This window comes from Fukomys damarensis, unplaced genomic scaffold (genome assembly GCF_012274545.1).
Source record: "Fukomys damarensis isolate Sample0158 unplaced genomic scaffold, DMR_v1.0_HiC HiC_scaffold_13, whole genome shotgun sequence".
NCBI lineage: Eukaryota > Metazoa > Chordata > Mammalia > Rodentia > Bathyergidae > Fukomys > Fukomys damarensis.
This window is the reverse complement of record NW_022900925.1, coordinates 15,732,594-15,750,205: the sequence shown is the minus strand read 5'-3', so window position 1 is coordinate 15,750,205 and position 17,612 is coordinate 15,732,594. Positions and strand designations below refer to the sequence as shown.

At 41.0% G+C, this 17,612-nt stretch overlaps 1 protein-coding gene and 1 pseudogene across 4 annotated transcripts in view; both read left to right on the top strand.

The window, feature by feature from the left end:
• The window catches only part of Vps53 (VPS53 subunit of GARP complex), a 171,487-nt gene that overhangs the window by 143,739 nt on the left and 10,136 nt on the right, over positions 1-17,612 (top strand). For all 4 annotated transcript variants that reach the window (XM_033762863.1, XM_033762861.1, XM_010642173.3 and 1 more), the window contains one exon: positions 3,416-3,485. In XM_033762863.1, coding sequence (XP_033618754.1) covers positions 3,416-3,485 — 70 coding nt within the window. The remainder of the gene's footprint in view (positions 1-3,415; positions 3,486-17,612) is intronic.
• On the top strand, positions 9,130-13,816 carry LOC117285839 (annotated as a pseudogene).

The window sequence follows — 17,612 nt, the reverse complement described above, 5'->3', positions numbered from 1 at the left end:
AGGGTCAAGTGATGTGCTTAGCAGACCCATACCCAAATTTAATTTGCTTAACAGTCAAGTGAAGGAATAGGACATAAGCAACTAAGAAAAAATAAATTAAGTTAGATGTGAGAGGCCTGGGGACTCCATGAGAATATGGTGAAAGTAACTGAGGAAAAGCTCCATCGAAGAGATATCTGAGCAGGGTCTGTGAGATGTGTGAGGACTGGCTCCCAAGCCCCTAGGAAGGAGTAGTCCAGGCAGAAGGAACAGTGGAAGCAAAAGCATGGAGACATTAGCAGACAACAGAACTTTTTTTTTAAAATGGGGGTCTCATCTTGTTCAGCCTCCCAAGTAGCTGGAGCTATAGGTATGTGTCACCACCATGCCCAGCTCCAAAACTACAGAACCTCCAGAATCATGGAATCTGAAAGCAGCTCAACAAGGTTGAAGCATAGAATCTCGGGGATTATCACTGCTAAGTCTGAAGACAGAGAATCCAGAATAAAGAAAATAAGCAGGTGTGGGGCCTCTAGGCCCAACTGCTCAGGAGTTGAGGCAGAGGATCGCTTAAGCCTAGAAATTTAAGTCTGGCCTGGGCAACACACAAGACCCTGTCTTGGGGGAAAAACAATTCAAAGAACATCTTCTTTGCAGCCATTATAAGAGTTTTAATGAGGGGAGGAACTTGGTCATATTTGCATTTGAAATAAATCCATTTGGCAGCAGGTGGATTAGAATGATTAGAGCTGAAGGCATGGAGAGCAGTTGGGAAGGATGATCAGAAGGGCAGAGAAGGAGTTGAGGGGAAGACTTGGTAACTGATTGGATGTTGGGCTTGAGGTGAGGCACAGTCTCAGGTTCCTGGCTTGGTGACTGAGTAGATGAGATCCAGTACCCTGAGCCTGGTGGCCAGGGGAGGGCCGAGTCTGGGATGGGCTGGATCTGAGGTGCTGGTGGCCATTCCAATAAGATGTCTTGTAAGTTGTTTACGACTAGAATGAGCACAAGAGCTCAGAAAAAGATGAAGGATTGAAAAGAAGGAGAGCACAAGCCCAGGTGCAGCTTCAGAAGACTGAGGAAAGAGTTGGTGGCCAGCCTTTACCTAAATCTACAGATCCAGCTTTTGCCCAGGCTCCATGACACTTCCTGGTCAAGTCACTCTGGATCTTGCCTTGGCTATGGGCATATCTACTTTCCACACCTTCAGTTCCACCTCTGTATAGCCTGGCTTTCTTGACTCAGGCCTCTAGTTTTTCCTAAAGAGCTCTCCTAACCTATTATCATTTCACTCTCCCTTCCACTAAATCAGCATCATCAAGCCCACCTAGTATAAATTGACCCTCAGTCCTCAGCAAGTTTAAAGAGTATTTTCAAAATACTTTGGAATGTATTTTATTTCCTGATCTGACAGTTATTCCTATAGCAATTATTTCCTGTTTCTGCATTTAAGGCCCCATAACTTCTTCATGTATATTTCACTCTCACATCTAGTAAGGTGTTTTCAGTTACTAATAATAGAAGGAAGCCCTGACTAAAACTGACTTAAATGGCAGGTAGGTTTCTTTAATTCTTATTATTTTATATAACTGCAAGTCCAGAGACAGGACAGATCTGAAAGTAATTGAGGTTGATTTGAGAGTTCATTGATGTCATTAAGATGTAGGTTGTTTATTCTGCTGTCTTCGGAGCATCCTTAAACTGGTGGTAGGATGGCAGCTATAGAGGATACATCCAGATGCAACAGTGCCCCGCCATACCTGCCTCACCAGCACAAGTTCCTGAGTTTGATCCCAGTACCAAAAAAAAGAAGAAAAAAAAAAGATGAAGCACAAATACAACAATGTACTAAGGAAGAAGAGGGGCTCCCACTGTACCCTTACAGTGAAGTCCTTTTCTCCAGCTGATTGGGCCATTTTAGATCATGTGTCCCTCTCAGGAACAATAAGAATAACCTAGGAAATGCCATGTTCAGACTGACTGAGACTGGTTAAAATTCACCTGTGTACTTTAGGGTGGGCTCACCTTTTCCCCAGCATACTTAGGCCATGTATATAGTATGCCTGAACAAAACCAGCACTTTGGTCGAAAGGAAAAGAAGGTACTAGATGTTGGTTGGTGGCACAAGTGTCTATCTCAATTCTGTTTTCTTAGGGAAGGGAATGGTGCCTCTATTTTTTAATTAATTTTATTGATACATTTTTAGATATACATAATGATAAAATTCATCATAAGGAATTTGTACCTGTACGTGATATATCTTGATTCTTTTTTCCCAATCCCCTCCCCTCCTTCAACCTCTCTTCCCCACTTTATCTACAAAAGCTTTATTTCTATTTTTTCCCCTTCTATTCTGTTTTTTTCTTTTCCCTTCCTTCCTTCCCCTCTCCCTCTTCCCTTGTTCCCCTACCCTTTTGAACATTTTCTTCCCATTTCCCAATATCTGTTATACATTTTGGTCTTTACCCTTTCAGTTTCTCACACCAGTGAAATGAAACATTTAAACATTGTGTCCTATTTATTTCACTTAACAGTATGGTCTCAAGGTGCACCTATTTAGCTATATATGTCTTGTTTATCCTTTTATTGCAGAGTAGTACTCCATTGTATAAAAAAATCTGTATCTTGGGCTGGGGATTTAGCTCAGCAGTTCAGTGGCCTGCCTTGCAAGAGCAAGGACCCAAGTTCAATCCCCGGTACCAAAAAAAAAAAAATCCATATCTTCTTCCACCTACCCCACAAGTGCAAGGTCATCCTGAGTTCAATCCCTGGTACCAAAAAAATAAAATAAAATCCGTATCTTCTTTATCCATTTGTTGGCTGATGGACATTTGAGCTAATCTAAGATTTATCTATTACAAACTGTGCCGCTATAAACATGAGTGTACATATATTGCAATGCTATGATGCTTTTAATTCTTTTGAGAAGATACCAAGAAGGGGAATAACTAGATCAAATAGAACCTCCAATTTTAGTTTTTTTATTTGTTTGTTTATTTGTTTTTGGTACCAGAAATCAAACTCAGGAGGATCTTGCTCTTGCAAGGCAGGTGGCGGCACCACTGAGCTAAATCCTTGGATCCAATTTTAGTTTTTTTGTGGAATTTCCACACTGATTTCCACAGTGGTTGCACCAGTCTACACTCCCACCAGCAGTGGAGCAGGGATCCTTTTTCCCCACAGCCCCTGCAGCATCTGTTATTGGCTAATGTCTTGATGATAGCCATTCTTTCTAGAGTGAGGTGTAATCTCAGCATTGTTTTAATTTGCATCTCTCAAATGACCAGTGATGCTGAACATTTTTTCATATTTATTTACTGTTTCTACTTCTTCATCTGAGAAGTGTCTCTTCATTGAAGATGAATGACACCTTTTAAAAAAATTCTGTAGTTCTATTCTGGAGAACCAATGAGTGTAATTTTTCTTATATCCACAGCTCTTTCATTCCCAAATTCATCACCCACCTCTTCAAGTGCAAGCCGATCAGTATGGTGGGAGCAGAACAGGTGAGATGGAATTCATATTGGGTCTTTGCCTTATAGCTTTTGTCATGTCCTAGGGAAGACCTGGAAAAATAAAATATTTGATATCCCCTGGTTGGAGACAGAATAATGACCTGGTGAGTTTCTTGATTCATTCATCCATCCACTTATTTTTTATAATCTGTTAAGCATCTACTGAGTACCGTTCATAGTTCTAGTGCACACAGTCATCAGGATGGAAAGTTTCTCCTTTGGAATACTCACATTCTGGTAGAAAGAGACAGATGCAAGTTAGCAGTTCCCTTAGAAGATAATTTCAATTTCAGATAAGTATGCTAAGACTATGAAACAAGGTTATAGGAAAAAATGTCCTAGATGCACGAAGGGGTAGTGGTCCAAAAAGGTTTCTTCAAGGGCTGGTGCTGAAAGGGCAGGAAAAGGAAGCAGCAGAGATTTTAACTATTTTGGAGCCACAGTGGCTGGGGCAGAGACCACTTAAGAACATAAGCAGCTTAGGGCCAGGGATTTGGCTCAGTTGTTCTGCTGCCTGGTGCAAGGGTAAAAAAAAAAAAAAAAAAAGAATAAAGAATATAAGCTTAGCATGGAGGTGCATACCTGTAAGCCCAGCAACTTGAGAGGCTGAGTCAGGAGTATTGCACCGTCCAGCTGAGCCAAGGCAACCTCCTGAGACCCTGTCTCAAACTAAGAAATTTAAAGGGCTGAGGATGAAGTTTAGTGGAAGAGTACCCAGGGTTTTAATCCTCAGTACTGCCAAAAGGTGGGGAGAGAAAGGCTTATATGGTACTGAGCGACTCTTATCACCTCCCCCAAGAAACTTCCCAGTTGGCTCCCCTCTGCTCACTTGCATTCTAAGCTTCACAAGGCCTCTGTTTAGTTTACATCACCTCATTACTGATGACCTGAGTTCTAGGCTACAGCACAGTCACTTTTCAGTTACTACCATTGACACTATCTTCAAGATGAGTGATTTGAATTAAAGGAGCAATTTAAGCTATTTTGAAAAGAAAAGCAATAATATTCTTTGAAAACATCAGTTAAATGTAGACAATTAATATGCTAATTGAAGTGATTCTTATATTCATTAAAAGGAATCCTCTCTAGGCCTTTACCTGTCAATACTTAGAAAACATGTAAGATTTTTATCATTCATTTCCACATACCCTTTATAAGACATTTCCACAAATCCTGCCCTGCCATCCAGTGAGCCCACGTGGTTGCAGCTTATCTCTCACAAGTTAGTGATGTTTTCCTCACACCAGCCCCTCAGCTGTGCTGGTCTCAGGTGTGCCCCAGTAAGATGGCAAGTTAACATGTGCCAGAGCATATCGTGCTCTCTTGTGATAACTCTAAATCAGATGTGTGTTGTCTGGGAATAGCAAGATCTCTTGACTCTGATGAGTAGTTTTATCCCTTTTTTGTTAGCCAGTGGTCTTCCTAGCTTATGAGCTCTGGAATCACAAAGGTCATAGGTGAATCTTGCATCTGCAACATAGCAATTGTCTGTCGTTAGCCATGTTACTTAACCTCGCAGCACTTGGGTCCTTTCATTTATACAAAAAGGTGATCAGTACCACCTAACAAAGTAGGTGTGAGGATTGGCACATGGTCAGCCATCACTAAATGTCAGCTCAGTAATTTTAAGCTTCCTAAGACCAGGGACATGACCTTGTCTCTGTTTTCATTGCCCATCTTTCCTAATACCTCTTCTGCACACAGCCTGCATAGAATCATCTAGTTAGTGCTTGCTGTGGGCTGTCTGGCTAACCAGCTTTAGTTGGAGTCAAAAGTGTTATCTCGGAAAACTTCCTGGGAGGTACAGATTCAGACACTGGCGGAGCCTGACTACAGCAGTTCAGCGTTTTTAAATTCCTGATGCTTGCATGTCATAAGCACAGAACTCATTCTCTCCACCAGCAGCAGAATAATGTCCTAACACGCTGTCTTCACTTTATTAGCACAACTCTACCAAGGATTCATTCTGGTCATATTATTCTTCTGTGTGTGATCAGGGAGGATGTGCAGCGATTAAGATCTGTGTATCTAGGAGAAGCTTTAGGGTTTTCAATTACTAGATTTCTATCTACAGACTTACACAAGCCACTGGAACTTAAAGTGGGCTCACAGTGTACATGTTTTCAGGAGTTTGTAGATTTGTGAACTGATTTACTGTCTAAATTGTGATATGTTCATGTTATTACATAAATCAAATGTCATATCTATTTTCCTCAGACTTTTTCCTCTTCCTCCTGCTCCTACTCCTTCTCCTCTTCTCTCTCTTCTTTTTCCTTCTCAGCAACAGGGATTTGACCCAGGGAAGAGCTGACCTATATCCCTAGCCCTTTTTATTTTTTTTAATTTTGAGATAGTCTGGCCAAGTTGCTCAAACCTGACATCTTCCCGCCTCAGCCTCATGAGTAGCTGGGATTACAGGAATGCTCCACCACACCCAGCTGATTTTAAAAAAATACTTGACTAATCATCTCAGATCCAAAGCCAGTGATTGCAGAAAAATATCCATTTGGGCAGGACTCACTTCTACTTTGAGATGTAAATGAGAAAACCATCTTCTGGCACTAGAGTTTTATGTTAGCAAGTATGAGTGGGCCACAGGGAAGGTATATTTCCATAGCCCTGGCATGGGAGAGAGGACAGATGAGACTGTGGAGCCATGTGGCCCTTGAAGGATTCCCAGAGAAGTTCAAGTTTGGCTGTGTCCGTGCTTACCTTGAGTATCTGCACTTTGAAACCCAAGCCATCAAGTAACCAGAGGCCTGTTTAGCCACCAGCAGGATCATCAAAATGAAGAAGTTAACAAAGAGATACTTATGGTCTAAAACAGTTCTGCCTCAAGTCATGGAGTGGCTATAATCCAAGCTTTAACAAAAACTGGGGAACTCAAAGCTAAGATTTAGCCTAACCTCAGCTGCATCTGCTTTGCCACAGAGTTGCTAGATCCTAAATTTAGGTTATGCTTCAATACTAATGCCAGAAACGGGAAAGGGCATGCTTTTCTGCTTTTTATTCTCATCTTGATTATTATATAAAGTGAATCGTTTGTCTTTGGGCCCCAGAGTCCTTTTGAGCAGTTGCAAGGGCACGTGGAATTGAACTATACCAGTTCTGCAATGCTTCTTGATAGTCTGTGATTTTCAGAGAACCTGGAGGGATTTACAGGGTCATAAATTAGTCTTACAGCCATGGTCATCTATAACTGAGCACACAGAAGAAAAAGAATCCATTCACCAAAATCACAGTACAGAAAGCAGCATGGCATAGTATAGGAAGAGTCCAGTCCTTACTGTGCTGTTAATTGTCACAAACTGCCACCCTGCGAGAGGCTAAGTTTCCTCCTGTTGAAACAAGAGCACCAAACCCGGTGTTATATAAACCTCTTCAAGTTTTATCACATTGTGGAGTCTTAGATCCTTGGAGCAAAATATTTCATGTCTGTACAGTTAGTTTCTTTTATATTATCTTTACATACTATAATTGACTTTGTATTAAAATTATGGTAAAAAAGACATACAGGAAATTTATCATTTTAACTCTTTTTAAGTCGTTGCTCAGTAGCATTAAGTATATTCACATTCTTGTGCAGTCATCATCACACATCCAGACCAATTTCATCTTTCCAAACTGAACCTTTGTACCTGTGCAACAGCACTTCCCCACTCCCTCCCCCGACAGTCCCTATCAAGTAAGTTCTACTTTTGGTGTGTCTGAATTTGACTACTATAGCTGTCACCAATCAACTGAGAGTTCTTTCGTTCACGCAGATAGAAATCATGACTCAGCAGTGCTAGCAGCCCTGCTACCACCCCAGTTAGTGCTTGGTATTGTCAATCTCATCTGTTTTTCTGGTCTCTGCTGCGGCTGACTGCCATCATTTGACGCTGGCTTGTGTCGGGCATCCTCTGTTTACTGCCAGGTGCTAGTGTGTGCTGCTTCTAGCTGCCATTATTCAGTGCCAGCTTGTGCCAGATGATGTTTGTTGGTCAACTTTGCCAGTTGCTGTTCTGTGCCGCTGCCATATGATGCTGGCTTGTACCAGACACTATCAGTTGACTTTGCCAGTTGGCTGATCTTGGCCACTACCAGCCCTGCTACTCATTGCCAAATTGTGCCAGATATGTCAGTCAACTTTACTGATTGCCAGTCACAGCAGCTGCCACATACTGCCATTTGATGATAAATTGTGCCAAGACCTAGTTCTGCCACCAGCATCCAATGCCAACTTGTTCTGGATGCCTTTAGTTGACTGCCAGTGGCTAGTCTTAATCACTGCTATTCAACTCTCAATTGTGCCAGATACTGTCAGTCAACTTTGCCAGTTGCTGTCTTGGCCACTAGTGGCCACCACCATCTGACACCAAATTGTGTCATATGCCATTGGTCAACTCTTATGGGTGCTAATCTCTGCCAGTACTGACTGCCAGCATTTGACACTGGTTTATGCTGGCCACTGTCATTTGACCCCAGCTTGCACTGGATGCCCTTGATCAACTCTGCCAGTTGGTTCTTTTTTTTGGCTTTTTTTTTTTTTTTTTTTTTTTTGGTACCACAAATTGAACTTGGGGCCTCGTGCTTGCCAGGCAGGCGCTGTGCCACTGAACTACATTCCTAGCTCTGAAGCTCTTTAGGACTAATAGCCCTAGTGTTTATTGTTCTTTCAAAGTGACCACTCTAGCCACATGCAGGATAAGAATCCAGGGTAGTTTTGCAGGACTTTCAAGCCCACATTACTTGAGAAATCAAAGCAGATTTACAGGACCACCAGAGTAAAGCTTTATTCAAATATGGCCTGTGTAACAGCATAGTGGGGTCAGGACACCAGAGGGAACCCTCTGAGAAATGTGACCAGTCTGCAGCTTATATAGCAGCTACAGGCCTATGACTGGTCCAAATTGGTCTAGGTGGGTGTTGTCATGGCTAGGGTTCAAAGAAACCTGGGGAGATACCAAGCTGTTTGATGGACAGCTGTCATATCTCCACTGAAAATGACAAGGCCAAAACCAGGGAATCTTCAAGAGGACCAACTTGTTGGGGCCTGGGGAGTTTGAGCCCAGATCCCTCCCTGATCTCTGCCATGTTAGGGGTGGTTTCCTCCAGTTTCTTCAAAGAGGCGACAGCATGCGAATGGCAGGGAAGGCAACTTGTGCCAGTCCATCATCTGGGAACCAAGGGAGAGCTAAGGGAAGCAAGGGGAGAGGTAGGACAGCTGTGGGTCAAACCACGCCCCCTCCATCTGGCCCAAGGGAAGGGGAAGTCCGATTTGTCTCCTCGGTCTCATAAATGCCTTATATAAGTGGAATGCCAGTGTTTGTCCTTTTGTGTCTGGCTTGTTTCACTTAGTATAATGCCTTCATGGTTTACCCACATACCATACATCAGAAATTCCTTCCTATTTAAGGCTGAATAGTATTTTGCTGTATGTATATGTCATATTTTGACCATTTGAATTTTTTTTTTTTTTTTTTTTTTTTTGTACTAGGGAGCAAACTCAGGACCTTGTGCTTGCAAGGCAGGCACTGTGCCACTGAGCTAAATCCCTGGCCATCTGAAAAAAACAAAAAATGTTTGAAGCAAATTTTAGATTTTAGCATAAACACTATGGAAAAGGAAAAGGGAATCAGGTAGTATATACATCATGGCAGTTGGAAAAATGAAAAAGAATGATTATTTTCAGGTACAGTCTTTTTAGGTAAATCCCTTAAAAGAGGCAGGGTGAGAGGGGGTGAAGGGAGGGCGGGGATAAGGGGAAAAAATAAGAACCAAGACCTGTCATGTAAAGGTACAAGATCCCAATGATGAATGTAACTGTACTGTACACCTAAAACGTACCAATAAACTCGGTGAGAAAAAAAGAGGCAGGGTGATTTTAAGCAGTCCTAAAAAATGGATGGATAAAATTTAATACTCATTTAAGAAAATTCAAACCTTTCTAAAATAGAAATAGAGAAAGGAATTTATGAATTTAATAAAGGGTATGTACAAAATCTTATGAGAGGGTATGGATTATGTGTTATATACATTTGTCAGAATTATACAGTTAAAATTATATGTTTCAAAATATCTACATTTTACCTCAAAAAAATTGAGTTGTGATAGGCAGTAATTATAGCAGGATTTCTCAGCCTCTGCACTGATATTTTGAGCCAGAGAATCTTTTGTTGTGATTCATGATAAGTACCATACATAATTTTTACCTGCTAGATACCAGTGATACTCTGTCAGGTGTGGCAGTGAGAAGTGTCTCCAGACATTGCCAGATGTTCCTGGGTGTAGGAATGGGAACCAGACCCCCCGCAAACCATGTTGAGTGTCAGGGGATTAGTGGCAGAGAGGAAAAAAAAAAAATAACAGAATGATTTGGGTGGCTGAAGCTGAATATTGGTTAAAAGAGGGTTTATAATACCATTCTGTCTAATTCATGTGTTTGAAGTCTCCATCGTGACAGTTTTTTTTAGCACAACATGTATTGGTACATTTTAGATATACATAATGATAACATTCTTCATAGGGGATTTGCACCTGTACATGATAGATATATCCTGCCTCTTCTTTTTTTCCCATAACCCCCCAAGCCCTCCTCCCCTTCCTGTATGCAAAAGCTTTGTTTCCATTTTTTTCCTTCTGGTTTTGCTTTTTTCCTTAGCCCTTCCTTCCTTTCTCCCTTCCCCCCTCCTTTGTTCCCTTTCCCATTTGAATATTCTCATTTCCTAATATCTATTATACATTTTAGTCCTTATTTCCACTTTCAGTTTTTCACACCAGCTTAACAATGAGATATTTAAACATGTGTGTCCAATTTATTTCACTTAACAGTATGGTCTCAAGGTGCATCTATTTAACTATAAATGTCGCAACCTCATCCTTTATGGCAGAGCAATACTCCATTGTGTAAAAAAACCCAAATCTTCTTTAACCATTTGTTGGTTGATGGACATCTGGGCTGTTGCCAAGATTTAGCTATTACAAGCTGTGTTGCTATAAATATGAGTGTGCACATATTGCTGTGGTATAATGCTTTAATTCTTTAGGGAAGACACCAAAAAGAGAAATAGCTGGGTCCAATGGAACCTCTAGTTTTAGTTTTTGAGAAATCTCCACAATGATTTCCACAGTGGTTGCACAAGTCTACACTCCCACCAATAATGGGAAGGGTTTCTTTTTCCCCACAGCCCCTCCAGCATTTGTTATTTGTTGATTTCTTGATAGCAGCCATTCTTTCTGGAGTGAGATGGAATCTCAGTGTTGTTTTAATTAGCATCTCTCAAATGACCAGTGATGTTGAACATTTTTTCATATATTTATTTACTGTTTCTACTTCTTCCTCTGAGTAGTGTCTGTTCATTTCAGATGCCCATTTTTGGACTGGGTCTTTAAATTTGGAAGGTCTGATTTTGGGGTGGGGGTACTGAGGATAAAACTTGGGACCTTGTGCTTGCAAAGCAGGCAGCAGCACCACTGAGCTAAACCCCTGGCCCTTGATTTTTTTTTTTTTTTTTTAAGTTCTTTATATATTCTAGATAGTAGTCCTTTGTCTAAGGAATAGCTGGCAAAAATTTTTTCCCAGACTGTGGATTGTCTCTTCACTCTTTTGGTGGTTTGTCTTGCCGTGCAAAAGCTTTTAGGAAGATGAGATCCCAGTTGTTGATTCTTTGTAATAGTTCCTGTGCAATCAGGGTTTTTTTCATAAAGTCTTTGCCTCCACCAGTGTCTTCAACAGTTTTACCTATTCTATTTTCCAGCATATTTAGTGTTTCTATTTTAATATTTGATCCATTTTGATTTTAGTTTAGTACATGGTGAAAGATAAGGGTCTAGTTTCAATCTTTGGCATGTGGAAAGCCAGTTTTTATGTCACTATTTATTAAAGAGGCTATCTTTCTTCAAATGAAGGTGTTTGGCTCCTTTGTGAAAGATAAAGTGGCTGACTAAGTCTGGAGTTGTCTCTGCAATTTGTTTTGTTGATCCTCGGCCTGTTTTTTTGTTTTTTGTTTTGTTTTGTTTTTTCCAGTTCCATGCCGTTTTGATCACAGTAGCTCTGTAGTATGATTTCAAGTCAGGGATTGTGATACCCCCTGCCTTACCTTTGTTATTCTAGGTCTTTTCTGGTTCCAAATGAATTTTTGGATTATTTTTTCTGGTTCTGTGAGATAGGCCATTAGAATTTTGATCAAGATTATCAGGATTACATTAAATCTGTGTAACAACTTTGTGAGTATGGCCATTTTCACTATTTTGGTTCTTCCTATCCAAGAACAAGGGATATCTTTCTATTTTCTAATGTCTTTTTTCAGAGTATTGTAGTTTTCAATGTAGAGGTATTTTACTTCCTTCATTAGACTAATTCCTAGGTATTTCATTTTTTCGGATGCTATTGTGAAAGGTGTTATGTCCTTGATTTCCCTCTCAATGAGTTTGTTACTCACGTACAGGAAGGCTATTAATTTTTTAGTGTTGACTTTATATCCAGCTACAGTACTGAATTTGGTTATTAAATCTAGAAGTCTTTTGGTGGAGCTTTTGGGGTCTTCTCCATAGTGACAAAGTTTAAAAATAAATAGTGTACCATCCTCACATAAATCCACTCATTCGTAATCCAAAATAAGATTTTTATCCTGGGAATTGATACAAAATTCCTTGCTACCTGAAATTAAACTAGCTTCTAATTTTGAATTTTTGAGGTGTTGGGTCTGGAACTCAGGGTCTCATGTACACTAGGCAAGCACCTCAGCAGGAGCTACAACCCCAGCACCTTCCTTCCACATTTTCTAACTACACATCTTATCTGAACAGCTGAACTTCCTCCTCCTCTCTTGAGTGTATCTATTCATCAGGTAGTAGAGCTTTCTCTCTTTTGTACAACATTTCTTTCTTAAGAGCCTTCTGGCTTCTAAGTGTCTAATGGGACTGTTCAATGGTAGCTTTAGCACTGAGGAGTCCCTTGTTATTGCCACCACAGTCCCTGCCACATCCCAGTAGCCATTGACACCCACCTGGGCTACATGTCAGTATGTGTGGCCATCTATAAGGATGGGCAGGCTGGTGTTGTTGCAAATGATGTAGGGAATAGAGTTTCCCCGGCTGTTGCTACCTCCTCAGAAAATGAAGAGGTGGTTGGACTGGCAGCAAAACAAAGTGGAAGAAGAAAAAGAAATATTTCGAATACAGTCAGGAAAGTAAACCAGATCCTTGGCAGAATCCAAAAATGCAGCCCTTTGACCTGGCTTCTCAGCAATTAGTCCTGAGAGAGAACAATCAGCTGGCTCCTGGAAATAGCCTGAGAGCACACAGAGCCTCCCTACACCTTCAGATTTGCACCCTGCTGTCCAGAAGCTTGCTTCAGTAGTCTTCCTTCCCAGCCCATTATGGTCGCTGCCAAAAGTGGTGCATCTAGCGGTGCAGACAGGAGACAAAAACCCTTCTCTCCATTCGTGGTAAGGCAAGAGTATATTCAATTCAGACTGTTCAGCATAATGCAGATGTCTATCAGGCAGGCTTCTGCCACAACAATCATCAGTGCTGCTCCAAGCTCAATGTTCTGAAAGCATTCTATTTAAAGGCCTGTGTTGCCCATGCCGTAAGTATGGGTGACCCATCACACTGTCCATTTAATGACTCGTTGGGTTCTCCGAACTCAGGTAGTGACTGACCCAGACAACTTAATGGAGACTGCTACTTAGGCCAAGCAATGTGATCAGAACTTAGTGGCCTCTGACATCCAGAGGAAGAGGCAACAAGCATTCTAAAAGCAAAAAGGACTCAGGCAACTAATCATCAGCCTACCTGGAAAACAGTTAAGGAATCAAATGAGGACTGTCAGCTGAGAATCAGTAACCAGACACGAGGAACCAGTGACCTCAAGGACTCCTGGGATGAATCTTTGGGTACAGGGTACTCCTGAGGGACCCCCAGTTCCCACATGTTTTTCAGAGGTACAGTTGGTCCCTGTCAGAGCAGTCCCATTCCTAGACTGGTTGTATTGGGTGAGCCCTGTCCCTCCATCAGCACCAGCCAAAACTGTCCTGGTACATCCTCCACATCAAGGCCTTCACTCTCCTCTTGTAGAGTTGGTTTTGGGAATAGTCCTGTGGCCAATGATTCCCCTCGAAGGTGGTCAAGTAGAAGGCAGTCGGTGGCTGGAACTATTGTAGCAGAGTTGGCAGAAAACAGAAAACATTGGTATGAAAACTTTAGGAGGAAGAGAAACTGGCCAGGCTGATTGCTACAGTATAAGTGAGGAGGCCAGTGCCCAGCAAGACACTACCAGTGAGCTGTGCAGGGATGCTGTTGGTACAGACACTTGGTGATTGAAGGAAGAAGCAACTGATACTTTTCTTTTTTTTTTTTTTTGGATTTTTGAGACAGGGTCTCACTATATAGTTGAGACTGACCTGGAACTCACTATGTAGCCCAAGCTGCTCTCGAACTCACAGCGGTCCTCCTTCCTCAGCCTCCCAAGTGCTGGGATTACAGTCGTGTGCCGCCACGCCCAGCTCAACTGGTACTTTTCAACTAGAGCTTTAAGAAATTGCTTCAGAGGCAGCTTTCAAATATCTAAACCTAGGAACTGATTACAAAAGGATATATTTCCTAAACTGATAGAAATCTACTTTGACCACCTGCTTCCTGGTACCCTGACTCCTTTTCTGTGCCATAGAAAACAGAGCAGATAAATCATTAATCTGCATAGTGGTAGGAGTGTACATGGTAATCTCTTCCCAAGATTCTTCAGTAATTAAAAGACTGTTCACAGTGTGAGGGGGTGACCTAGTAAAAAACAGATGGATCCAAGTGCAGGCGAGCTGGTTTGTCCTGGCTTTGTCACTGATGTGAAGCAATTTCCTTTACCTCTATAACAGTTTCCTCGTCTGTGAAGTGGGGGATAGATAAGAACTCTTGCCCTGCCTACCTCACAGAGTTGTTGTAAGGATCAAATGGCTTCCAGTAATAGATATGAACAAAGCACTGAATACATGTAAGTTATTAATTTACATGACCTTGGTTGAGGCAAGGTTAGGGTAAACACATTAGTTTACAAGATACAGAAGTATGGTTCTATACTATGACCCCATTATTTGTATCTTTTACTGGTTTGATTTTATTGCTTCATCAAGCTTGAGATCTTAATTTTTTTAAATCCTTCTGTGCCTCCTTAGACTAACAAAGGCACAACATGTATTAGTACCTTTATATTTTGCACTGCTGTGTCCCTTATAAATTTAGTAAGTACATACTCATAATAGTCAAATGAGCATTCCCCTTCATTTTACTAATTCTTAGTCTCCTGTCAAGACAAAGATATAAGTGAGAACTGATGGGCAACTACAATAGTATGTTATAATTCATATTGATAACCTTTGGTATGATGAAATATTGGCCATTTTATAAGATAGTAAATATAAGTAAATTCTTTACATTTTGGGTCCCATTATTTTTTATTTATTTTTATTTTTCAGGTTGTTTGTTGTTTTTTGATACCAGGGATCGAATTCAGGACCTTGCACTTACGAGGCAGGCAGCGGAACCACTGAGCTAAATTCCTGGCCCAATTTTTTTTTTTTTTTTTTTTCCAGAAAGGTCTCACTCACTGTGTAGTTCAGCCTAGCCTTGAACTCATCCAGGCTGACCTCAAACTCATGGTGATTCTCCTGCCTCAGCCTTCTGACTGCTGGGATTACAGGCTTGTTGCCACCATGCCTGGCTATTTGGGTCCCTTTATATAAATAAGCTATATCTTTTTGTTTGTTTGTTTTTTTGAGATAGGGTCTCACTATGTAGTTGAGACTGACCTGGAACTCACTATGTAGCCCAGGCTGGTTTTGAACTCACAGCGATCCTCCTGCCTCAGCCTCCCAAGTGCTGGGATTATAGGCGTGCGCCACCACTCCCCGCTCTAATAAGCTATATCTTTAGATTTGGCTGTCATTTGAACATTGTGGAAATAATTTGGATTGTACAGTATCAATTTCCAATCTGCTTTTAAATTAATTTTACTCTTTTAGATTAAAAATATATATATGGGCTGTGGATTTAGCTTAGTAGTGCCACTACCGCCTCACAAGTGCAGAGTCCCGAGGTCTATCCTTGGTATCAATAAATAAATAGTCTTCTGAATTTCTTATCCACCCACACACTCATTTTTTCTGTCTCATTGAGCTCTGAGCCATCTTGATTTTCCTGAGGCCATCCTTCCCACTGAGAGTCCACACCTCTCCTATCTCAAAAGGTCCTTCCATTGTGCCCCACACAACCAGAAGGCCTGCCCAGCAGGAGGAGTTTACAGTTGTCGGGGTGGGAGGACTTCCCAGCACTGAACAAATGTGTGAAATAAATGAACTAATTAAGGGAGAAAATTACAGTAAAATCACACTTAGTGGCAGACATTGAAAGTTTCTCTCAAGATTACAAACAAGACAAGTGTATCTACTATCACCTATATTGACTATAGGATATATATATAGGATACTATCTATCCTATATTGACCTTGAAGTCCTCCTACTAGGAAAAGTAAAAAATAAAATAAAAACTCTTAAATGAAAGTATACAGAAAAAAAATAATAAAAAATAAAAGTGTACAGATTATAAAGAAGCGAGGCATCATTTTTCATAGAGAAAATGACTGGGGCTGGGGGTTTAGCTTAGTGGTTCCACCACCTGCCTCACAAGCACAAGGACCCGAGTTCGATCCGTGGTACCAAAAAAAAAGAAAAAAAGAAAGTTAGAGAATATGACTGTGGATAATAATATCTAAAAGGGCCAGGGATTTAGTTCAGTGTTTCCACCACCTGCCTCACAAGCACAAGGACCCGAGTTCGATCCCTGGTACCAAAAAAGAAAGAAAAAAAAAAAGAATATGACTGTGGATAATAATATCTAAAAGGGCCAGGGATTTAGCTCAGTGGTTCCGCCACCTGCCGTGCAAGCACAAGGGCCCCAAGTTCGATCCCTGGTACCAAAAATAATAATAATGATATCTAAAAGAAGCTCCAGAAAAACTATTCGAATATAAATTTCACAGGGTCAGTATTAAAATGTATTTCCATATATCAGCAACATGCACTCTAGAAATGAAAAATTTAAATGCAATTTTTTTTGCGGGGGGTACCGGGGATTGAACTCAGGTCCTTTGCAAAGCAGGCCACCGAACCGCTGAGCTAAACCCCCGTCCTCTAAATGAAATTTTTAGTAGCACATGCCTATAATCTGGCCACAGTTCTCAGGAGGCTAGGGCAATTTCCAGCCCAGACTGAACAACTTAGTGACTTAGTGGGACCTGTCTCAAAATTCAAGAAAAGGGGGTATGTGTGGCTATGTAACTCAATGCAAAGGCCCTAGGTTCAATCCCCAGCAGCACAAGAAGGAAAGGTGGGTGGTGGTGAGCAGTGAGAAAGAGGGAGAGAGAAGCGGGTGGTGAGGAAGGACTCATTTATGCTACAATATAAATGAAAACAGTACATTAAATGAAAGAGGCCAGGCATAAATACTTCATTTATAGGAAATGTCCAATATAGGCAGAACCATAAAACAGAAAGTAAATTAGTGATTGGTAAAAGCTAAGGGACTGACTCCTGGTGGGTATGGGATTTCTTTTGTTATGTTTTGTTTTTTTTGTACCGGGGATTGAACTCAGGACCTTGCGCTTATGAGGCAGGCAGTGGAACCACTGAGCTAAATCCCCAACCTATACAGGATTTCTTTGTGGGGTGATGAAGTATTCTAGAACTAGATAACTTCGTGAGTAAATTTTTGAAAATACTGAATCATACATGTTGAAAGGGTAAATTGTGTAGAACATGAATTATATCTCAGTTTTTTAAAAAATCAATTCCAGATGGATTATGAAAGCAAAAGATTAGACAATAAATTTCTGGAAGGTAACAGAAAGTAATATCTTTATAATCTGGGATTAGGGAAAAATTCTATAAATGGGAGGAGAGTAAAAGGAAAAAGATTGGTTATTTGGAGTGCTTAAAATTAAGGTCTTGCTGGGCGTGGTGGCACATGCCTTTAATCCCAGCACTTGGGAGGCTGAGGCAGGAGGATTGCTGTGAGTTCGAGACCAGCCTGGGCTACATCGTGAGTTCCAAGTCAGTTTCAACTACATAGTGAGACCCTGTCTC